Consider the following 24,587-nt stretch of genomic DNA (forward strand, 5'->3'; position numbering starts at 1 on the left):
ACAAGAAGGGCAAGTTCAGCCACAGACAGTAGCTGTGTTTGAGATGTAAAATGGCAAATTCAGTTTAAGATCAGATTGGGAACTGGATTTAAGGCTGAATGTTGGAAATAAGTCCAGTAGAAGCAGTGGTCCTCAGGACCCGTTTCCCCCAGCCAGCCATGGAGAACTTGCCCTTCAGGACTTTGTGACTAGAGAACTTGAGTTTGGTAGAACCTAATTACCATGCAGCACAGGTGTCTCTAAGGAAGCTTTCATCTAAATTTCCAGATTTTACATCTGAGATATTAGGAACACCTTGGTTTTTAACTATTTTTGTTGCCAAAGCCCTGTGGGAGGGGTGGGAAGCCCACCTCTTTAGCTGCTGTCCCACACCATCATGTGTGGCCCTGTGGCTTTGAGTGGTTGGGGCCTCAGAGGAGCTAGGGACCAGGGTGAGGCCCAGGAAGGCCTGGAGCAGCAGGGAGGAGGCAGGGTGGATGGCACCGTGTCATCCCTCCCTCTGCTGCACTCTGCCCTTGTCCATCTCGGGTGGAAGGGTCTCTGAGTAAGGCCAACCTTCCTGGTCACCCTTCCACCCCGCTGCCCTGTGCACATTGTAGCTGGGTAGGGGCAGGTCTCATCTGCTCCTCCTGTTCTGTCTGCATGGGGGAGGCCCTGAAGTGAAGGAGAAAAGGGAACAGGGCAGGCTCCTCCTTCCGGCCTCCTCTGCCACCCCTCACCACTGCCTCTGTGGTGGCCAGACCGTGCTGGGAGATGGGGTGAGGAAGAGCTTCCTGGAGGCATCGTCAGGCAGTGCAGGCAGGGCATTTCCTGGTCTGGGAGCTACACCTTACATCTAATGTGGCAGGACACAAGGAGAGATGACCGTCCACTGGAATGTGGAGAGTTGGTGCCACACAATGCGAAATAATCCCAACCTCTTTAGTTCCATTTTTCCCCAATGCCAAAAATGAATAACATGTTTTCCCACAGTCAATTCTGAGCTACGAAGTTAGAGCTTGTCATAGGTAGCTCAGCAAGAACGTACTCATACATCAAATCAGATTCCTGGAAGACCAGAACTCCCCCTAACTAGTTCTGTACAGAGCCAGGATCCTGGCTAACAATACCCATTTAACAAGCACCTCATCAACCACCAATTTACCAGAGAATCTATTTTTTAAAATCTGTTTTATTACTGGCTGTTACATTAACTACATCTAGTGATAAGTGACATTTATCTGTAAATCTTACCAGGGAAATGAGCATGGTGTAATCAGCACTGAATCAGAAGGGATGAGTCAGTCTCTAGTAGATTTTGCTACTTAGAGTTTACATTTAGGGGGCAGCTGACTCTGCATATTAGCAACCTAACAAAAACCACCATAATTATTAGTGAAAATAAATAGTGGTTCAGAACTTTCTGCTGAGTTAATCCCAATCTTTCTGTGGTACTTTATCAGTCTTATTTACCATTTTCATTTATTTTATCAGGGACTAAACTGAACAGAGAACTTAACTTCCTAAAAACCAAACAGCACTGCCTTGAGCCTGCCAACCAAACCAAGTCTTTGCCTTGTTCTCTCTTTCCTCCCAAATCTAGAAAATCTGACCTCTCCCATTACAACCCTTTTTGTCCCCACATTTGCCCTTTCCCCAGATGATCAAATAAGGTCACTGACTATCCTTTGAGCCAAATTTTCTTCTGGTTTAAGGTTGGGTTTCCAGCCTGCCCTCCCTCCTGGTAGGCCTCAGGGTACCCCTTTTGGTTATCCTGTGAGGTGTCGGCGGGGCTCAGTGGGGAGCATCGCCAGTGAGCCCAATGATTTTTATTTATTGATTAATTAAGTTTCATCTCAGGGATGAAGTATTCAGACTTATATAAAAGAAGAAGAAGTCAATATTAATTTTTTAAAGGTCATAGGTAACAAAAGGGCATTTTGAGTACAATTCATTTTCAAACACCATTCCTGTGGTACTTACAAACCCATGAATTTCTCACTCTGCCCTCCCAGTAATCATCAGTTTGTGTGCTTCTTTTAAAAATACCCAAAGCAAATGACATTATCGATAGTCCACATATCATAAAAATGCTTGGATAAAAATGACAGTAGCATAGGACCACATGCTACCGCATCTGTTCATTACCTAAGCACTTTATAACCCAAACAGTAACGAGTGGACAGATGCAGTACCGTCCCATTGCTTCTTCCTCTGAGCTTCCAGTGCCTCAGCTCCAAGTGAGCAGGCGTGATGACCCACTGCTGGGTCTGGGACTGAAATCTTCAGCAGTATTCACAGAGAGGAACATTTTATTTTCATCATGTCATGAACCCATTCTGACCCCTATGTGAGCCTACAAAATATTCTTTCCCAAGTCCAGATTCAAATATTAAATTAAAATAGATGTGCAAAAAGAAAGAAAGATCTGCCACCAAAACAGAGCCTATCCCTCCACAGAACCACCAGCTTGGGGGAAAACCAGTGTCCACTGTTCCGTGTCCTTATCCAAGCTCTTAAAGAACAGGCTCACATTCTTCGTGACCCGCGGATGTCCCAGCATGCAGAGGAGCACTAGAAGTGTGCAGGGTGGTCTGCACGCCCACGCCGGGGCCATTCCTCATCCACCCACCTGCGCAGCACCTTCTCCACGTCAGCCCTGTGATAGAGCCTGCACAGCTCCATCAGCTGGCTCACTGTCCTCTGGCTGTTGCGGAACAGGAACTCCAGGGTGGGGCTCTGGGGCCTCTGCTCCAGGAAGCACAGTTCATCATAGGACATGCCCCATTTGCTTGCAAAATTCCTCCAGTTCTTCACCGTTGGGTGACAGGGATCCAGCTTTATCCTGATCACATCTAGCAAGTCCTGATCATTGAGCAAGTCACTGATGGTGGGGGCCCGGAGTGAGCAGGAGGAGCAAGTGCAGTCTTCCCTACAGGACTGGTCCTTAGTAACACCTGCAGGAAGAAACAGAGTTACCCGGGAGGCCTGACCTACGCATTCGTTTCTTTTTTTTCCTTCATTTTCTGCGGACCTGTTGAAAGCATCAATCAGAGCACACAGCTTTTTCTTAGAAATAGTTCAGAACATTTGTTTCTCAGTGTTTACACAACAGTGTTCTTCATCACAGCCAAAGACAGATTGTTTTACTGGAAGCAGTTGTAAGATTTTATAAAGTCAGTCTCCCTTTCTGACCCAGCGCCCAACTGTAGGACCACCGGTCAGAACGAGGGCTCCCAAGGAGGAGGAGTAGGGGCCCTCAAGGGCAGAGCACTAGTCCAGTCCTCACTGGAACCCGCCCACACTGTGAGCACCTCCACCCTTGCCCTCAAAGCTTCTTAACAGAAACACAGAGTGTCAGGGTGTGATGGATTGAACAGTTCTTTAAAAAATGAAAACTGGAATATCCACTGCATATGCATATTTGAAAACAAGGGTAACTGAGAGTGCCAGAGACAGACTTCAAATTTATGGCCACCTTATCATCCCTTCCTTTATCTATCTTTTCTTCACCAAGGCGCTCCCTTTGAAGGGGAGCCAACTGCCTGGGGCATGTGCAGTGAGTTGAACAGGCAGAGGAGAGCTGGGCCTCCCCACGAGAGCACGCCCCCAGCAGAGGGAGGGAGGGCAGCTTCTCACATCCAGTCCTCCACCTCGTCTCATCACCAGGCTGGTGAGTGGGAGTAAGTCAGTGGGTAAGAAGTCGGCTGCCAAGTCATCTGTGATAAAGTACTAAGCAGTGTCTACACAACATGGCACACCAAGCAGCTTAAATTCTATCACACTGACTCATGAGTCCTTTGGATTTGGGTTTTCAGGGCTATTTAGAGATAACTGGCTGGGAAGATTCTGGGGAAGTAATGATGTCCTTGTGTTACTCAGCTTTTTGTTGCTATGACCAACATATCTGGTAAGAACAACTTAGAGGAGGGAAGAGTTACTTTGGCTCATGACTCAGAGGTTTCAACCCAGGTCTGATGGCTCCACTGCTCTGGGCCTGAGATGAGGCAGAACATCATGGCAGAAGAGTTGGTGGAGGAAAGCTGCTTGATTTGTAGAAGCTGGGAAGCAAAGAAGAAAGAGCAAGAGAAAAGACAACCCCTTCCAGTGACCTACTTCCTCCAAGAAGGTTCTACCTCCCAGTAGTCCATTCAGTCATCAAAGGATCAAATCCACTGATGAGGTCAGAGCCCTCATGATCCAACCACTTCCTAAAGCCCCACCTCTGAACACTGCTGCATTTCAACATGAGACTCTGGGGAACATTCCAGGCCCAAACCCTAACATGAACTGCATATGCTATCACACTGGGCAGAGACCTTCCCAATTTAGGAAAGCGAAGAAGTCAGCATCTCTTTGGTCATTAAGTTGAAAGCCAGCAATTCTGTACAAATTCAAAGTACAAATTCAAAAGCTAAAAAACAAGAGCCATGACAATTATACTCATATTCTTTGACCAAGGGATGTGACCTCTGGGAGTCCAGCTCAAGGAGACTGCCAAAGATATGTACATATATGAACATTTCCATGACACTGTTAGTCATATTATCAAGTTTTTTTCTCTTTTTTTGGGGGGTGTGTGTGTGTAACTAGGGCTTGAACCCAGAAGTGCTTAACCACTGAGCAACATCCCCAGCCTTTTTTATTTTTTATTTTGAGACAGGGTCTCACTAAGTTGCATAGGGCCTTGCTAAATTGCTGAGGCTGGCTTTGAACTTGTGATCCTCCTGCCTCAGCCTCCCCTGTCACTGTGATCATAGGCAGCTCAATTTTTAAAAACAACTTAAATGCATAAGACTAGGGGACTAGTGATACATGACTGCACTCCTTGATGGAGTATGACCTCAATAATCATGAAAACTACACAGCAACCTAGAAAGTGCTTGTCATGTTAAGCAAGAAATGTAAGACCTAAAAAACATGTACTCCAGGATCAGCACAAAGGGTAGAGACAAGGTGATATCACTATGGAAGGAGATGTGCAGAAATAATAGCCATTGCCTCAACTTGACAGGATGTTTCTGTGTTTCAAACTTTCTCTGGCACACTCTGTGCTTCTGTAACGATTAAAGGACGTGTCAACATAGAGAGGACTCCTCAGTAGAGCATCCCCTCTCTTGGCCACACTGTGGCCATAACTCTGAGCCTACACTTCCCCCCTTGGCTAGGACGCATTTCATCTAGTATTCTTTCTTTCTCCTCATCTTTAGCCATGTTCTCTCTCCTTCATCTACAAATATGTACAGGAATCCTCTGCCCTAAAAAATAAGAACCTCAAGCTACCATCCTCTGGTCTCATAATGTTCTAAAGCCACTTTATCTTTTTCTTCTTTTATTCACTGTTGAACTGTTAGAATAAATATGCAAAACTTGTGGCCTCCTGGCTGCCTCATGTTCTTAATGGTCCTCTTCTTTGGCTTTGAGTCCATCTGACCCAGCCTAGCTCCTGCCAAACCTTGTGAAGACTGGACCCAGTTCCCTGCATCCCACTTTCTGGCCAGAGACCAGTTCTGATCAGGTAGAAAAATCTGGATCTGTGATTGACTCTGCAGATGCCCTGGGCCTCCTGCTGCTACTGCCTCCATGCTGCCTGGTCTGGGAAGGCCAGCTCTGGAGCCAGGCCTGAGACTCCTCTGCCCCTGTGGATGCAGTATGTCACACGGCAGGGCTCATTCTCTTCTGTGGGTCTCTTCTAAAAGATGGTCAAGCCCTGTCATGTCCTAGCCGTGTTCTCCTTCTCCTTGATGTGCCAAGACCCCCGCTGGTTTCTGTGGACCCTGAGGAGCTTCAAAGAGGTTCTCAAGTCCCATTCCTGTCCCGCAGCCTTCCCCTTCCACACCCTCTCCATTTGGTGATCTCCACTCCAGCAGCTGCTTACAAGACTCTCCCACCAGACCTCAGGCCCTTCCTTTTGCATCCATGGGACTCATGCAGGCAGCCCTTGGCATACAGCACATGCCTAATCACTGTTTTTACCACAGAGGGGAACAAACGCGTGAAATCTCCCGGCTCCAGAGCTGAACATTGAGAGCTCCTCCAGGGGATGACAACTCAATGCACCAAACCAGTACTTAAAATCTGCCCCCAAGCACCCAAATGCTTGACTGCTCTGTGCACACCTCCAGGTCCTCGGAGTCCTGGCAGACTTTCCATCACATCCTCCACTGCCAAGCCCCTGCCTTCCACTCCGCACTACTCTTCCCATTTCATCCCTGTGGCTGTCCAAACCAAACCACTCGGTTCCCTATGTTTTGTTTTTTAAAGCTTAATTTTAAAAAATTAAAGCTAATATAATCACAATGTAGAAAAAATCGGAAAATATAGTATTATTATGGACTTTGAGAAACTATGGAACACTCGGGTTTTTCCAGATTTTCACAACCCTGAGCAGTAGTGCAATGCCGACCTTCCATGTGCACATTTGACCACAGCTTCAATCATCTCACCAGCAATAGGATCATGGGGTCAGAAGTATGGGTCTCCGAAGGCTACAGATGGACCTGCTCAGGACCCTCTCCAGAGGCAAAGGCTGGGCCAGTTTACATCCCAATCCAAGCACAGTTAAGGTTCGTTTTGCTCACCTTTAGCACCAGGCTCCAGTTCTAAATATCTCCCCAGTATCATAGGCTAAAAGATCTACTCATGTTTTGTTTCTGTGCTTTCAATAACACAGGTGCCAGAGTATTTACTGAGTTGGCCAATGTGAGGGAATTTAATGCTGTCCTTTAAAATCACAAACTGGAGTTAGCTCTCTGGATGACTTAAATAGGGAAACAAGTATTTTTTCAAATACACTTTGTCCTGCTATACTTTAATAGCATGTACTATTATAGGTAAAAGGGCAAATGGGGTGAGGTCTTTGGGAAGAAAGAGAAAGATTCAGGATCAAAGAAATCTTTATCAGAAATGGGGAAGATTAAATGATCACTTGATGCCTCTCCAATGATAAGCACTGAGTGGTAAATGATGGTCACTGAATGATGAGAAATGGGCCCTTCCTCGAATTTTCAAAATTCATTTACTAAATGAATATATGAATGAATGAGAACTGTGTTTCTCCGTGGGGGATAAGGTAGATTGTGCTATATGAATTTTAGAAACTAATGAGGGAAAGGAACGGGCATACAGCTGGTATCTACTGACAGTTAATAAGGACTGGGGGAAAACAGTATAGAATGCATCTTAAAATATAAAAAGATGGGTCACTTCTAGATTTGGAGAAGAGAAGGTTGTTGAAATTTTTAAGTTTTCTATAAAAGCTCATTTAGATTATCTAGGAACTGGGGTTGGGGCTCAGTGGTAGGGTGTGAGGCACTGGGTTCAATCCTCAGCCCCACATTAAAAAATAAACACAGACTCTCTAAACATTAGGGTCCTCATTTGCCACATGTGGACACCTGACAACTGTTTTCACTGACATAAAGCAAAGGTGAGTTACACTGTTAACTAGTGACAAGTGCTTATGTGAAAAGCCAAAACCCTGGAGACCCACTGTCTCTCAGCTGGTTGGCTCATGCTAAGGAAGACTATCAGGGCAGGAAGGGCCAGGTCCCCACCACTGAGGTAACCACCCTTTACCAGGGCCTGCTGTGCACCAGCTCTGTGCAGAGAACTCGTCCTGAACAATCCTGGAGCCTGGGTCTCTGAAGGGTGGGGGTCCTCAAATTCCTGCAATCTAACTGCTCAGAGGCTTGGCTTCTCGGAGCATGCGGCAGTAGGTTTTAGATTTGTCCTCTATGAAATGGAGATAGAGTGATTCCTGTAGCTCACAAGATCAATGGTGAGATCAATAATGAGAAAACATTTTTGTCATTTAATGATGCTAAGTTTTAATTAAAAATTTCTTTTTTACTTGTACTTGGACATAATACCTTCATTTATTTATTTTTATGTGGTGCTAAGGATCAAACCAGTGCCTCACACATGTTAGGTAAGCGCTCTACCACTGAGCCACAATCTCAGCCCCTAAGTTTTCATTTCTTAAGTAGACAGCAGAAGGAGTCCTCACAGCGTCCCTCAGCTCTCTCTTCTACTGCTCTTCGCCCACTCCTGTCCCAGAGCAGGAAGCCTGGTCCTGCTTCAGGGCCTTTGTACTGCAAGTTCCTTTTGCATGGTCCTTCTCCCTCTCATCTCACATGGCGGCTCCATTGCACTGTTTGGCATAGTAGCAGCACTCACTGCCAGGCACAACCCTGTTACCTTGTTCACCTTCGGTGGGGCCCCTACCACCATCTGACATTACCACTGGTTCCATGTTTACTATCTGTCTCAGCTAGAACATGAGCTCCAAGAGGAAAAGGACTTTGATTTCTAATGTCCCTGTTGCTTGCTGGGCACACAGCAGATGCTCAATAAATAGCTATTGAATAAAAAATGTGACATAATGGGCTGGGGATGTGGCTCAAGTGGTAGCGCGCTTGCCTGGCATGCGTGTGGCCCGGGTTCGATCCTCAGCACCACATACAGACAAAGATGCTGTGTCCGCCAAATACTGAAAAATAAATATTAAAAAGAGTGACATAATTAAATGAATTTAAAGTGTGACATAAAGAAAAAATCCAATCAGAAACTTTGTGCAGTCATGAAGCACTATTTAGAAATTTTCAAACCGACAGACACCTATTTATTTTAGTGTTAACTTAGCATACACACGGAAGAGAAGGGAACCACTGTGTACCTGCAGATTACCTGCACGAGCCTCCTGGGCACAGGCACACATAGGCGCACAACTTGGACGGTCCTGAGCATGCTGAACCTGCATCTCACTCTCTGACCAGGGAGAATAACACCTTCTCATGCACTGGTTGTGGGATTAAAGGAGATAATCCATTAAAGCCCTGGCCCAGCACATGGCAAGAGAGCCAGAGAGCCATGGGTGAGGGATAATAACCCACAGCTTTTGAAAAGCAGTTAGTTCTCAACTCTGGTTGGGGGATGAAACCCACCAACCCCCTCAACCCCCTGGGGGAAATTTACAAAATCCTGATGTCTGCCCCCACCTGCCAAGATCCTCAGTTAATTAGTCTGGGGTGCAGGCATGGGAGCTTCTAAAGTGCCGCCAGGGTTGAAAACCCTTGTCTCAAAGATCCTCCAAATTACGTGCTTGATCAGGAGGGCCTGCCAGAATTCGACCCTGGGATTATAGCCACTTCTCTTTGAGAGATCCCATGCCTGGAGGAGATTAAAAGTCCTTGGAGACATGCAGGGTGAGGGGTGTGCACCAGTGGTCCCAGCTACTTGGGGGGCTGAGAAAGGAGGACCACTTGATCCAGGGGTTCAAGACCGGTCTGAACAGGTTGGGGATGGAGCTCAGGGATGGAGCTCTGCCTACCATGCACGATGTCCTGAGAGTGGCCCCTGGGGGAGGGAGAAACCTGAACAACATAGTGTCCCTTGGGAAGGAGGGCGGGGTGGGGGAGGGAGCGGAGGGGGGACACTGATACCTCAGGTTCTGCACTCAGTGACAGATAACAGGGACAGCCTTCCCTGGGAGCATCCCCTCCCCTCCCCTCCCCTCCCCTTCACCCTTTCTCATACCTCATACTTTGAAGAAGAGTTTAAGAGCCAAGCATGTTCATCCACAGGGAGGTCAAGGTTATTTAGAATAGTAAGAAACAGTTAGTGTCCAGTAGTGGAACTCTTTACCTTTGGGGCTGGCAGGCTGTAAATGCCAGTCAATTAACATTTAACTGGATTGGAACAAGGTTCAAAATTCACAAAGGTCATAATTCGTTGAGCCTAGAAGTAGCTCTAGTCAGGATGTTGGCAGTGGATCACAGTGGACTTAATGGTTTCCCTGCAGGGGAGGTGCCCTTTTATCTCGCACACCCTGGCGTCTCGGGAGCTCTTACTGCGTTGGCGTTTCCCTCCCATTCTCCAGGACCCCGTTAGCTCCTGGCTGCATCGTAATGATGCTCCCAAGGACAACTAGTCATTGAGTTGGCTCAACAAACAGTAAAAATTTTATATTTGCCACTTTATATATTGTGGTTCTGAAATAAAATAACCCTATCCTAGGTGTCTATAAATTATCAGTGTTGGAGTGTGAAATACCAAGAGGTGTCCAAGTAGTCTCCCACTTCTGTCATGATGCTTAGTAAGGATGAAAAGTCATGCCTTTTTTTGCATGTGGTTTCACATGTGGTTACTATTAAAATGCCAGTTCTGGCTTTGATGATCATTGGATTGGGGCAAGCACACACCACAGTATTTGTTAGGTTAGTTTTATGGTATGAGCTGGAACTGATGAATAATTATTTTTATCTACCAAGAAATGGACCCAAGGGCTTTTGGTGGGTGTTTGATCTCTGCACCAAAGGAGAGATTAACATGATTTCATTCTTCTCTCCTTAAGGAGACATCAAGTTGGTGGCAACATGGGAGGGTCTCATGGACAAATTGGGTGGATACTAGCAAATAAATCACACTGGGCCTCAATTCTGTCTTCAAGCTGTGTGAAAAAAAATAAGCTCTTCTATATTAAAGGACCTGAGTTAAAATTTAGTGTAGATTTTTACATGAATTTGAATTGTGATTCTGAAGAGATGAGACACAGCAAATATACAAGTGTCACTTCACGGACCTAATTTGAAAAAAAATCACCATCCTACTCTGAATTCAGTTCTATGGGGAGGTTAGTTTTAGGGTGGCAAGTGCCAAATTAATTGAGATCACCAGAAAGTCATCCTTGAAAAACCGGCAATGAGTACCAAAGCTTCAGGGCATGTGTCCTATCACTGCTCCTCAAAGGGCATGAACAACCAGGGTTTTTGTCAATTGTTGCTTCATATTTTAAACCCAGGAATGATGCTTCAGTTTACTGGGCACACTGGGGAAATGAAGTCTTCCAATTTGGGGACCATTTTGCATATTATATAATGAAGGCTTACTGCTTTCATGCCCAGATGTTTTCCTTTAGCATATTTGTGTGATAGCATTGTAAAACTCTCGGGCCTCCATTAGCAGGGTCAGCTGAATGGTCACTGCTGCTGCTTTAGCCAGGGCATCGGTAGCAATGCCTTACTTGGGGGCCCGCTGGGTGCTGGCTTCTGTCTTCACTTGCTTTTCCAGTGGTATCTGGTTCTATGCTGCATCTTCTCTCTTTCCTTGATGACCATCTGTTGCTATCATTCGTCACTCCTGTCTAGTCCCTTGTTCACCCAAGTGCCCTCCACCCTGCCCATGTCCCTTATTTTAATCCCTGTAGACTGCACAGGGCTTCAAAGAGCAAGAATTAAACAAAAACCAGACCTGGGTTAATGCCAGGGGCCTTGTCCATGGAAAGTAGCAAGCTTTTGTGAAAAGTGACTCAGATACTGACTTCTGGGGGTTGGGGTAGACTTAGGCTCTGTTCCAGCTGAAGACTGTGAGAGAGCAGAAGTCTCAACCTCACCCTCTCGCAGGATGCTCAGCACTCAATGGCTGCACTACACAGGGATGCATTTTGCAGGCCCCAGAGGCAGCCTGCTGCCCAGACCTTGAATCCCATTTACTCCTGGGTGATCCGGTGATGCTCCCAACCACTTATGTATAATAAGAAAATAACAGGGCCTTATGTGCAGGGCTGTCATTCACATTAGTGCCTGGTACCTGGAAGGTGCCCAATTAGTGCTTATACGTACCACAGAATAAAATAAATCTCTCTTAAGGCACAACCCTCATTCAAATACAAAATTTGCAGATCTGTTTTTGCCAGTTTGCATGAAGAACAAAGCCACTAAATCCACATTTCTCACTTATTTGTTTTTGGAAAACAAGATTAACAAGAAAACAAGCAGGCCAGACACCATGGGAGGGGCTGAGACCTCAACTTGAATCACACAGTTCCTGCTCCCAAGAGCAGCACAGGCAAGCCCACCACACACCATTGTGTTACTCATTGTGGTGAGAAGTTCAGCCTCCCTGAAAGGCTCCTGTTTCATTCTGAGATGACCACAGCTTGATTAAAGTTTATATATTAATTAAGAATGACCCTGACCCATAAAAGAACTTGATAGCTATTCCTAAACAAATTTGCTTATTCATTTTTATTTTAGCTAACATGTCGGTGTGGAGGATGTTAGTCCTTTAAAAGTTTAAATATATATATTTTAATTAGAAAAGAATAATATGTCCTGGGGATTGATGGGCTCAGTGGTAGTGCATTTGCCTAGTGTACCTGAGGCCCAGGGTCCAATCCCTAGCACAGAAAGAAAAGGGGGGACAATCTTTAAAGTGTCTTAGGCTAGAGACACAAAAGCAGAAAAGGAGAAGGAACGGGGACAACTCGTGACTTAATGCTGTAATGCTTGTTTGGCTGCTACTGCTGGGGGAGGAGAGGGAATGGAGGTGGCTGTAGCCCAGTGGGTCCCTCCCATGCTGACATCTCATGGGTGGGAGAGGGTGGGTCTGCAGGAATGCTGACAGCAGCCCAGTCCTAAGCCTGCCCAATTCAGAACCTGCTGTCCCCTTCCAAAGCAAAGGAGGGTTAGCTTGCAGAAAACACTTCTTGAAGACTTGAGAGGTTTCGTTAGGATGCCTTTCCCTGCAGTTTGCCATGGCATGGAGAGTCGCTCTGCTCTGCAGTGCAGATTTTAAAAGTCTATGACGGGCTTTCCCTCTCCCCAAACCCTTGCCCTTTTCCTTTCCAACCTGGGCCCTGCAGAAGGGTTCCTGCAAAGAAGGGAGGCCGAGAAGATGGGTCATTCTGCCACTAACAAGGTGTTGAACCAAGAATTCACCAGCAACATTCACAGCGTGTCCATGATGTGGCCTTCAAGAAGCAAGCCTCTGAACACTCAGAGGCCGGAAAATTCCCTTGGAGGAGACGGAGATTCCAGATGGTTGCACTGGTACTGGGCTCAACAGAGCTGCTTGGCCCAGAGGAACCAGGCCGTCCTGTACTGTACCTGTGTGCAGTTGTCCAGAGGACAGTGAGGACAGAGCAGGGCCAACAAGCCCTGCCCTTGGTTACTCATGTGCCCATTACTGCTCTCAAAATGTTGTGATGGTTAAAGTTATCAAGCCACACACACAACAGTTCATGACAGACACATTCTCAACTGAGCCATGCTAGCTGTTGCTGCAGCCCCGGTGGCTTTATGGTGGATCATGTACCTGAAAGGGGTTCTCCAGTGCTGTCCGGAAGGCCATTTTCTTCTCCCTAAAAACCAAAAAGTGACTGTCATTAAAATCACGAGCACATGTGAACGGCGCTATCGTCAACTTTCTTCTTCAGTTGAATTTCTACCAAGACTTGTGAATGGGACGAATGTTTAGAAGGGCACTTCAATGGGATGTAGGGGTGTGGAGAGCTGAGCTGTGCGGCTCTCTCTGAAATCTAACCTTCTCAAGGGAGCAGCTTTTGTTTATTTGCTCCCTGGCTGAGTCCCAGTGCCCAGAACAGATCTGCCGGAGTAAAGCTGTGTAAGTGTTCATTAGATGCATTAAGGTCCTGTTTAAAACAAATGATGATGCGCGTAATGATGTGCTACCTTTTAATTTTTACTTCATATTATGGCTTATTTCTCTTTCTGCTTTGTGATGGGCTGGGTTTTGCCTAGATTACAGTTATTTTATCTATTATATCGATTTTGTAAGGTATCTATTGCAAAGCAGCTGAAATGAACTGGGAAAAAGCAGTGTCTAGGTCCTGGGAGGGGTGACAGCACTTTTGCCCATCCAACTGGGGTTCCTGCTTACAACCAAGGCCATGCCATGTGCACCCGGCAGGAGGGACCTGCTGGGATCTTCCTGGAGTGGCGTGTGTCTTCCAAGGCGAGGCCCATCCCAGCACACCTCCTTTTCTGTGACTGCACCTTCATGCACCTGAAGCCTCCCTGGCAGCCAGTATGGCCCCATCCATGCTACACAGAGGCAGCAGTGGAGTGGCCTCCACAGCCGTCTTCTACAGCTTCAGCTGCTCACCCCCCACCTGGCCTCCACCCATCCTGTGATCAGGGCTGCTGTATTGGCACAGCCTGATGGGGCCTCTAATCCTCAGGTCTCTGAGAACTTTGCTCTTAAGGAAGTGCTAACTCCATGGTGTCATGAACTCTTTCTTTTCATCTCTGCCTCCCACCAAGCCCTCCCCCCCCCACCTCCTGCTTGCTCCGCAGTGTGGTCACATTTGTCTAATCCCCTCCCCCCCAAGCATTTCCATGTCTTACTAGCTGAGAATTTCCCCCAGGGAGTCTACACAGTTCTCACTCTGGTGTGAGTCCTCTTCCTGGCACTCACTGTCACAGTGGAAACAACAACAAAAGCAATGCTTATCACAATTCATAAAAATTATTTTAAAAAAATTCACTTGAGGTTGTACTTTGTTCTCACATTTCCTTCACTCAGGGAGGTATGTGTGTGTGAGAGAGAAATAGAGAGAGAGGAAGCAGCACAGGAGTCCTTTGCAGGAACAGAAGTGTCTCTTTGAACAATTGTGTACATTCACAACCTCAGGAGGCCCCAACGCCAGGGCTTGTTCCCGGGGACCTGGCTCTCCTGTGTGCGCTCCAGCAGGCCGGGCAGGTCTGCTCACGCTCTCTTCAGCACTGGCAGCTCTGCCTCTTGCCCTGGAACCTGGGCTGTGGGAATGGGAACTTCAGGTCACGTGCAGACACACAGATGTTAGAACTTGACAGATTAAATGGTATGAGGTCCCTGCTAAAACACATGTTTTCCAGAAGTGAGAGCTACATTACAATGCATGTTTGCCTTGATTTTTCGTAATCCAGAGAGAACTTTTCTGAAGTCAGTGTTTGGCCACCACCATCCCTGTGATGTAAACAAGGAACATGGCCCAGGAGGGCTGTGAAGGGTGATGAGGACAGGATTTAGATCGACGTCTGGACCCTGTTCTTGGCTCTGATTATTAGGTTGTGCCACTTCACAGGTTAATTGTCAAGAGTGATAGCTGGATCTTGGCCAAAACCACAGCAGTGCCTCATTCTCTACCCCGTGTTAATCACGAGCACTGCTCTCAATGCTCACGTGAACCCACATCAGTCACGGAGCATGAGATGTTCAAATCCCATGTTGGAACCGTACTCCAAAGTAAGGACCTGGGCCCTGCCCTCAAGGGAGGCACAGGCGCCACCAGAGGGAAGAGGTTTCTGCCAGCTGAAGTATCAGAGGCTGTCTCTGGGGCGCAGAGGTGTCTGAGATGGGGCCTGGAGGTGGGCACACCAGAGGCTGGTGGGAGCCGGAGAGGCCATGGAAAACACGGGCACCTCTGGGGCGCGGTGGGTCAAGCAAGGGCAAGGAGGGGGAAAGAGTGAGGGGACAGGAAGTGGACTGCAGCCCTTCCAGGGGCTGGACTTCATTTCACAGACACAGAGAGTCACGGAAGCTCTCCTCAGAGGCAGGGTGTCCTCAGAGCTGTCTAGGATTAGTGCAGGAAATGCCCACCTGGCTGCAGGACTCAGGGGCGTAGGGACAGGCCAGGGGAGGGGAGGGGAAGCACAGATGAGGCTTGGATGGATGCCCTCACCTGGGAGGGCTGCGGATAAAGCAAGAGCTGCCACAGAGACAGTCACTGAGGGCAGGGCCAAGGAGGTAAAAAGAGGAACAGGATTTGGAGAGGTCGTTGACAACGCAGGAAGTCAGGCTCCCTCTCGTCTGAGATGCTGGTGGGGTTTCTGGGAGAAGCCCCCAGACAGAAGATGGAAATAAGGTGTTGAGGTAGTCGTGGGAGAAAAGACTGGAAGTGGGTGGGCATGAGCCGAGGGCACTGAAAAGCCTACGTTTGGGTGGCAGAGGCAGAAATGAGGAGCAAGAGGAGAAAGGTTAGAGAAGGGACAAGAAGCAGAAGGTGCTAGCACCCAGTGCAGGAAGGTACCAGGCTCTGAAGGTCAGGAGCAGACAAGACTTGGAGGCAGGGAGTGGTGCCCAGTGCGCTAGAGAGCAGTACCAGCAGAGGGCAGAGGGAAGGCAGCTCCCCAGAGGATCAGGAAGGCTAGGAGAGCTGCCCACAGCCACCCAGCCCTTTAGCCTGCCCAGGCCTCGGTTTAGATGGCACTTCCTCAGGTGCCTTCTCCCACCCCCAGTCTGGGTTTGTGCCCTGGGTGTCCCCCAAGCACAGCAAGTACCTCATGCTGACTGTGCTTTGGGGATAGCACAGGTCTGAGCCAGTTAACACCCTGTATCTGTGGAGGGAGGGAGGGCCAAGGTCACCAGCAGATGCTGTTGGCACTGTCCAGGCCAGGGCACGGGCTGCAGTTCAGCATGGTGCTCTCTCTGCCCCTCCCATCCTGTCACCCTGCCCCAGGGCCTCATCTCCACAAGTCTCCTATGGTCCCATTGTATTCCTGTCCACACACCTGCTGGTTAGTTCTGTCTTCCAGTGAGGGCCACTGGCTGATCCTCAGCTCTCCCAGGCTTGCTCTGAATGGATCTGAAGGCTGAGACAGGAGGATCTCAGGTTCAAGGCCAGCCTCAGTAACTGAGCGAGGTCCTAAGCTACTAAGTTATCTAAAGGGAAGGCGGGGTGCTCTGCAGGGCCACATGGCCTGGTGAGATGCTCAAACACTGTCCAGGATGTCAGAGGGACTCTGTGAGTGGCATTTACACATGGGAAAGAAGAGGGGAGAGCTGCATTTGCAAATTACAGGAATCTGTGATTTTATTTATTTTTTCTTTTTTAAAATATTTATTTCTTTTTAGTTATTGGCGGACACAACATCTTTGTTTGTATGTGGTGCTGAGGATTGAACCCAGGCCGCACGCATGCCAGGCGAGCGCGCTACCGCTTGAGCCACATCCCCAGCCCCAAATCTGTGATTTTAAATGTGTATAAATTAATTTAAACCGAATAGGCATTGGCATCGATCGAATATGGTTTGTCCCCAAGGATTCATGTGCTAGAAGCTTGGGTCCCCAGTGTGGCAGTGTTGAGAGGTAATGGGACCAGTGAAAGTCGTTAGGGTACGAGGACCCTGCTCAGAGGGATTAATTCATTCTCTGAGACCCTGGTTACAATCTCTTGAGGGGGTTGTTATGAAAGAGCCCTCCAGCTCTCTGGTTTCCTGTCTTGCCATGTGATCTTCCCTCTCTCATGTATTCTGCCAGGATACTATGAGGCCCTTCTAGTTTCTTGGAACAAGGGAATCATCCAACCTTGGACTTTCATCCTCCAAAACTGTTGGCAACATATACCTCTTTTCTTTATAAAGTACCCAGTCTCAGGTATTTATTATAGCAATTGGAAACAGACTAATATTCATACGCATTTGGAAAGTTTGTCTACCACCCTGAAACATGTTAACTTTTCTCAACTCTAGCTGGGAAGAGATTCTCATTTAATTGGTGTATTGTGGGACCCAGGTAAGAGTTATTTTTTGAAAATCGTAATAAGTTTTAGTGTACTGCAGGGGTGAACACCAATATTTTATTTATTCAAATAGGCTAAGAAAAACCCCATTTTACAAAACCTTCTCATTGTGGATATAACAGAATTATTTTAGTACTGGGCAAAATGTGTTAACTACTGCCAAGAATTCTTTCAACAGAGAGAAAATTGGCAAGGTTTCAGGAATTTTGTCCTCTGTTTGGTTTATAAGCTGATAGGTCCCGTTTTCACTCAGGGAGCTGAGAACTCTGTGTGCTGTAGAACAGCTGCCTGTAAAGATTTACACGAAGATTTCATACCAGACTCTAAGCAGAGAAAGTCTGGGGCCCAGAGCATGGCCTGGGAAAGGCTCTCAACTCGGAGCTCAGCATGTAGCCCACCTGGGGATGGAATGACATGATTGGGTACTGACATTAATAGGGAAGTCCTGTTAAATAAGATTCACAGGAAGCCATCGATTTGAACTGCACTCCTGCACTAGGCCCTAACCAACCAACCCAAAATGGAGTCACTCATGCTAGGAACCCACATCACCAAAGTAAAACCTAAGCTGCTTACTCCTAAAACCCGACTTCCTCCAGAACCAGGAGAGAGATCTCCAAACAGGCCAGTTAAAAAAAAAAAAAAAAAAGACACGAGATTTGCAAGAACTGATCCAAAGGGGCCCAGTCCACCTGAGCTGGCAGATAAGGGAGTCCCTTCTGCTCCAACCCCAACAAGGAAAGTGATCTGAGACAACCTCATGACAACCCATCCACCTTTTGCACTGTGCTGTTCCTTTCTTCCTGCTCAAGCTGCTTTTAAAAAACCAAATTCTCTGCCACACCCACTGGAGCTCCTCTGTTTTGCAGACTGAATGCTGCCCAGTTCATGAACCAACAATAAAAGCCGATTAGGGTCGGGGGCATTGCTCAGTGGCAGAACAATTCCCTTGCATGTGTTGAGGGGCAAGGAAGGCCCTGGGTTTGACTCCCAGCACGACCAAACTAAAATGCTAAAAAGATCTTTCAAACAAAACACATTGAAATCTTGGTCTTTGCTGGTCCCCATGGGTACTCAGAAGCTAGTTTTCTACAAAACCTATCTTTCAGGATAGTCCAGTTTGGTCTTTAAATATGTATGCTTAGGCTAATTAATAAAGAGTTCATTTTTTGTTCTCTATTTTTTCCCTTAACCTCTTTGAATAAGGAATGCTTCATGACCCCGTGTGTCATCCTGTGCAGGGGCCACACCCATCGTCTCTGTATCGGTCCAATTCCAGTATATACGAACGGCCAAAGTAGCACTAAAGAGCCTGTCTTTATCATTCTGCAATCTGAGGGGAAAAGAACTGAATGTGAAAGCACACCTTACGTTGCTTAAACTGACAGAGCCAAAGCCTGGCTGGAGCCACAATGGACACCAAAATCAAGCTGCCACAGTCCATTGGGCAATGGCAACCTCCACTGCAGTTCAAGAACCTGAAAAGGGGCTGGGTGTGGCTCAGTGGCAGAGCGCTTGCCTTGAATGTGGGAAGCACTGGGTTGGATCCTCAGCACCACATAAAAAATAAATAAAAGTATGTATCCGTCTAAAACTAAAAATATTTTTAAAAAAAGAACCTGAAAAGATTCTAAAAGAAGAGCTTTTCTAACAAGGGTTTAGACTATGCAAAACCTTCTTGTGTCACCTGGCCATTGAAAGCCAAGTAGCTTTGAGTGGTGAGAATTCCCAAGGCAGACCAATTACCTGCGTGACTCTGCAGAACAATTACCAACCTCTACCTCTAAATACTCCTACTACACTGTGAACCTCCTTCTAAGAAAACCAATTTATACTCAGTTATTTTTCTGCAAATTAATTGCTATAATTGCAACAACAGCATCCATTTTTACTTTTTGTTGAAATATACCTATAGAAAAATGGACGTGTGTTCACTTATTAAAGTATATTCAGGAAACTGGCTTTCAGAAATGTAGTTAATTTGAGATATATTTACTGAGCACCTACTCAGTGTAAAAACCATTCTCAGCCCTGGCAATGTAGAGACTGAGGCCTGCTGCCTCAAGATTGAAATCCAGGAATGGAACAAAGACAGGCGTGAATACTGATATCACAGGAACCAAGTGTCGAAAGGCACAGGCAGAATATAGACAGCACAAAAGTGGGCAGGGAGTCAGGGGAGACCTCGGGGTTGGGGTGTTCCACTGAGGATGAAGAACTAAATGGGAAGAATGCACATCTGAGAGCCCTGACAGGTCACTGGGCATGTTTACCTCTTTCCTCCAGCAGGAGTTGAAGTGGGGGTCAAGGACCACAGTGCCTCTGCCACCCAGCAGGGCACGCCTCTGCTATGGTTCAAAGATGAAAGATCAACAGGCTTTCCCTTTGTGTGTGAAGCACACTGGATCACTGTTTAGAAATGTCACAAAGGATTGTGCAGGAGACTCTGGTCTGTACACGAAAATGGAGGTAGAACGCAGGGTGCGGTACTGCAGAGGCAGAGCTTTCGCAGGCATCTGTTCCTTTCCCAATCCCCGGCGACAGGAGGCAAGTGATGCCAGGCGCAGGGGTGACGGAAGGTGGTGTTAACACTCTCCCTGCTCTGCACTCTTCCTGTGGTGCCATGTGTCACTGTATGAAAAGCGCTCTGAGCCTTAATACCATGGGTGGTTTATTCTAAGACTTTATTTTTAATTTGAAAGAAACAAAACAAAAAAAAAAAACCCCAAAACATACAAAAGCAAAAACTACTCAAAATCATGCTTTTTTTTTTTTTGGTACTGGGGATTGAACTCAGGGATACTCGACCACTGAGCCACATCCCCAGCCCTTTTTTGTATTTTATTTAGAGACGAGTCTTACTGAGTTGTTTGGTGCCTCACTGAATCGCTGAGGCTGGCTTTGAACTTGAGAATCTCCGGTCTCAGCCTCCCTAGCTGCTGGAATTATAGGATGCACTATAGTGCCTAGCTTTTTTTTTTTTTTTTTTAAACAAAGCAAAAAGAGATACAAAAATTCTTTTCAGTCAATCTCTCATCCCATCCTGCAATTCCACCTAGCCCTGACAGGTTACTGGTGACAGTCTACACACATCCTTTCCAATCCCTGAGTCACCTTAGTGACATATGGTCAAAGTCACCATCTGCAGAGACATTTTTAAGTCCTAAACCATATTGGTCTACAAAAGGTTTCATCTGTTTAACAATATATCACACACAGTTTCCAAAGGCAGCCATCTCTCTCCTTAATGTTTAATAACGTTGCAGCGTCCACTCAACCAGTTCCTGCCAGTGGGCCTGGAAGAGATCCACAGCACTCCTGTCATGAGAGTTGCAACGGTCTTGACCTCTCTTTGATTTCTGTAATTTGTCCCCACTGGGAGACTGCTAGATCCATTAGCTGTGGGTGCTGCCAAATAATTTTCTAAAAAGTGTGCCAGTTCAGATCCCGAGAAGTGTGAGGGTGGCCATGCCTGACACCTGCCAACTGAAGTCTGAGGGACACTCTAACCCACCGTGAGCTCCAAAGGCATTAATCAACACAGCCCTGAAGGAGAATGAGGAGAACCCCTGTGTCGAGGCAGTGGAGCTGGTCAGAGGAGAGCCGCTGACTTCACTGGGAACTCTGAAAGCCCCTGTGTGTCCTTGGGAAGCAACTAGGTGCTGAGAAGGAAGCATCACCCTGGGCTTCTCCATGTCTTACCTCTGACATTTTATCTTGATGTGTCCACAAGCAGAACTAAGTCAAAGCCTTTAACATTAATAGGCCACATCAAATAAGAATACTGTGATTTTCCTTCTAGAATTTTGATTCTGGGAAATTTCATTATAGAAAAATATCCTCTAGACCCTGAATGGTGACTAAGGTTGGGTAGTAGGGACTCGTCATAGGACCGATGGGAACAGCAACTTATATCCATTATTTTCTCCAGTCAACAGAGGAAGCAGGTGGTCCTGGTCCACCCAAGGCCTAGGACTCAGCAAGGCAGGTTTGCAAGAAACCAGCAAGCGCTGTCCGGGGCATGAAGCCAGGTCCACTGAAGTCAGAGGAGGGCTGGGGACAGGGACGAGAGGCCAGGAACAGCAGGGGCCTCTCCACAGGCTATGTATGAGTGAGGCCGGGAGGGCGGACACTTGAACGCGGGACGTGTGAAGGCTAAACATACCTGCAGAGGGAGGCAGGGGACTGGAAGACACAGGAGGCAAGGCTAGGGTCAGAGAGGGGAGCTTGGAGTCTGGGCTGGAGGACTTGTTGCCAGTGACAGTGTGATCCAAGAGATCATGGCTGTGGATGGTGTGTGCATGAAGAAGAGAAGGATCACAGCAAGCTCACAGCCTGGGACAAAAAAACTTAGTCTAGAAAGATAAGACACCACACCCTGAGGAAGTGCAGCACCAACAAGCAGAGGTCAGGTTCTCATCTGTTTTGGGCAAAACCTTCCAGGGTTCCCAAAAGGTGGAAGTTCCATGGCTTTTAAAGACCCAAGCCATCTTCACTGTTGTTACTCATAGCTAGTGGTTAGTGTGTCTATCCTAATGTAGCACCCTAGATCCCCTTCTTAGAGGCAGGATGGCCAGCTCTGTAGGCTAATGTGGAAGGCTGCTCCACAAAGAACAGAGGGAACAGGGTTCAAGGCCAAGTTCAGAGCACAGAGCAGGTAATCTCCATTCTGTGAAACCAACCCCTTGAGAGTCTTGCTCTCCTCCTAGGTACCCAGACAGCACCATGTCAAGGGCCCTTTCATGGCCTGGCTTAAGAAAGGGCCATCTGTTTGGACTGGCAGATTAGCTGAATGGTTAAGTGAGTCCCTCTCATCAGAGTTAAAGATACCAAGTGTATGTCCCAGGGCAAGTTTATAGTTACCTGGTAGCACCGGCTCTTCATTGTATGCACTCCATATCAGAGGTAAAGAAAGGAATTAAAAACAAACCAGAGCTATCTGATCTTTCCCTTAGAGAAAAAAGCTAAAGGACTCACCAATCAATTAAACAGATCCTGTTAGAGCTTGCCAGGATTGCTGAATACCAAGAGGAGCAGGTAGGGGCCTGCCAGGTGACTCATGTCAGACACCAGCTACGCAGTGCTGGCTGGGCCCGTGCCCTGTTATTATCACGCACATAATTGCTTCCAGTTTGCAGAGTCTGGTGGGCCACTGCTCTGCCCAGGCAATGAAGCTGTTGGACGGAATTCTGCCCACTGTAAAGAAAGGCAGAATGACCCCTCCATTTACCGATTCTGCTCTAGAACCATTCACACATGCTATTCTGCAGTCTGATATCAATCACCAGAATGGTGGAAAAGCCTACTATCTCCTTAGATTTAGGCAAGGTGACCTTGGTAACACTGACTGTTAACAACTCTGGGAGTGGGGGGTGGTGCTGAACAAAGTCATAGACTCCAATTCTGCCCATTATCAACTGCCTCAGGTTCCCTCCTCTGTAAGTAAGAAAGTCAAGAGAATGACTTCTTAGGTCCTCATTGGCTGCCTTAGTCTGTTTTCTGTTGCTATAACTGAATACCAAGGATTGGGAAATTCATAAAGAAAAGAAGTTTGGCTTATAGTTCTGGAGGCTGGGAAGTTCAAGGTGGAGGGCCCTTTCTGCACCACAGAAAGGGACTGAGTAGGTGGGAGGAGAGAGAGAAACATAGGGCAGCCTTGCTTTATAAGAACTTGCTCTTAGGGCTGGGATTGTGGCTCAACGGTAGAGTGCTCACCTAGCACAGGTGGGACCCGGGTTTGATCCTCAGCACCACATAAAAATAAAGGCATTGTGTTGTGTCCATCTATACCTAAAATAAAATATTAAAAAAAAAGAACTTGCTCTTGCAATCATCAACTCACTCTGAGAGAATGATATAATCTATTCATGTGGGCACTGCCTCCATGAACTGATCACCTTTTATAGACCCCCCACCTCTTTTTAAAATATTTATTTATTTATTTAAAAATTTGTTTTGGTACCAGGGATTGAACTCAGGGGTGCTCAACCACTGAGCCACATAACCAACCTATTTTTATTTATTTTTTTTATTTTGAGACAGGTCTTGCTAAGTTGCTTAGGGCCTCTCTAAGTTGCCAAGGCTGGCTTTGAATTTGCAATTCTCTTGCCTCAGCCTCTCAAGCCTTTGGGATTACAACTATGCCATCGCACCAGTCCCCCTACCTCTTAATACTGCCACACTGGGGACAAATTTTCCAAAACACAAATCCAAGTACCCATTCAAACCAAGGCAAATTCTAAAGAGGTCAACTTGTCAAACTGGGTATGTGGGCCCAGACCCACTTTCTAAACTGTACAGTTAGCAACGCTAAGCCACCCTCCAATTTACCTCTGGCCGGTGCTCAGCTTAGGGTAAGGTTCAATAGAGAGGGCTATGCCTCTTTATGTCAAGGTGTGCAGGGAGCTAGGAAGAAGTGGGGAATCCTGGATTCCCAAAGGAAGGTATGGTGGTGGGAGGGGTCAAAGCCACAGGGGAATCCTACTAAGATACAACAAAATATGTATCCTTGTAAATACAAGACTTTGGTGAAAAAAAAAGATATGAAATTAGTTCCCATTTCTTGAGCAGCTATTTAAGCATCATTTATCAATTAAGACAGTTTTCTGGCAAACGATGGACTGAAAACTTCTGTGTCGGCCACCATATTGTAATACCAGACAAGCAAGCTTGGGCTTCCATGGTCCCTAGCCCTCCACTTATTTTGAATAACATAAAGCAGAACTTTATTTTTAAAAGACTTATTTACTTATTTTTTAGAATATAATTGTAAGATTTTTAATATTTAAAAGACATTTAATTTCAAAGAAATTAATTACTTACTGCTGTGGTTTTCCTATTTGGTAACTTTTTTTTTTTTAAATGAGAAATGGATGTAGGGCCCTTTGGCTTGCTTCATGGAAGAAGGAACCGACAGTCTGGGCCTGGGTCTCTTCTGTAAATACCAACATCAATGTGGCCTAAGGAAGTAGACAGCCTTACCAGGGCTGACTGGCAGGGACCAAGACTCCAGTATTCACCTAAGCAGTATGCATAACAGTAAAATAAAAAACTGAAACCATCTCATAGTCCCATATCAGGGAAATATGTCATAGTCCAGTGGCATAGGCTGCAGCAGAATATGCCAGAAGATGTTTTCCTAGTGTCTGAAGAGTTCAATGGACCCAAGCAGAGGACAGTGGAGTGTCTACATTCTACAGACAGCTGCTATGAGCCCTACCCAAGGGCCTCTTTGAGGGGTGCTTGCCAGCAGAGAAGACCAGGTCTCCCTCCACACTGGGTGACCATCGCCTGTGGTACCCACAGG

The 24,587-nt window shown here is 46.7% G+C and overlaps 1 protein-coding gene across 2 annotated transcripts in view; it reads right to left on the reverse strand.

Moving 5' to 3' along the window:
* Positions 1-243: 243 nt before the first annotated feature.
* Positions 244-24,587, reverse strand: part of EDARADD (EDAR associated via death domain) — a 52,724-nt gene continuing 28,380 nt past the window's right edge. The window contains exons 3-4 of one of the 2 annotated variants that reach the window (XM_081299907.1): positions 13,075-13,120; positions 244-2,936 (exon numbers count right to left, since the gene is read on the reverse strand). In XM_081299907.1, coding sequence (XP_081156033.1) covers positions 2,554-2,936; positions 13,075-13,120 — 429 coding nt within the window. In that variant the 3' untranslated portion in view covers positions 244-2,553. The remainder of the gene's footprint in view (positions 2,937-13,074; positions 13,121-24,587) is intronic. The other variant, XM_081299906.1, reaches the window with a different exon arrangement.

This window comes from Spermophilus citellus (genome assembly GCF_964194105.1).
Source record: "Spermophilus citellus genome assembly, chromosome: 6".
Classification (NCBI taxonomy): domain Eukaryota; kingdom Metazoa; phylum Chordata; class Mammalia; order Rodentia; family Sciuridae; genus Spermophilus; species Spermophilus citellus.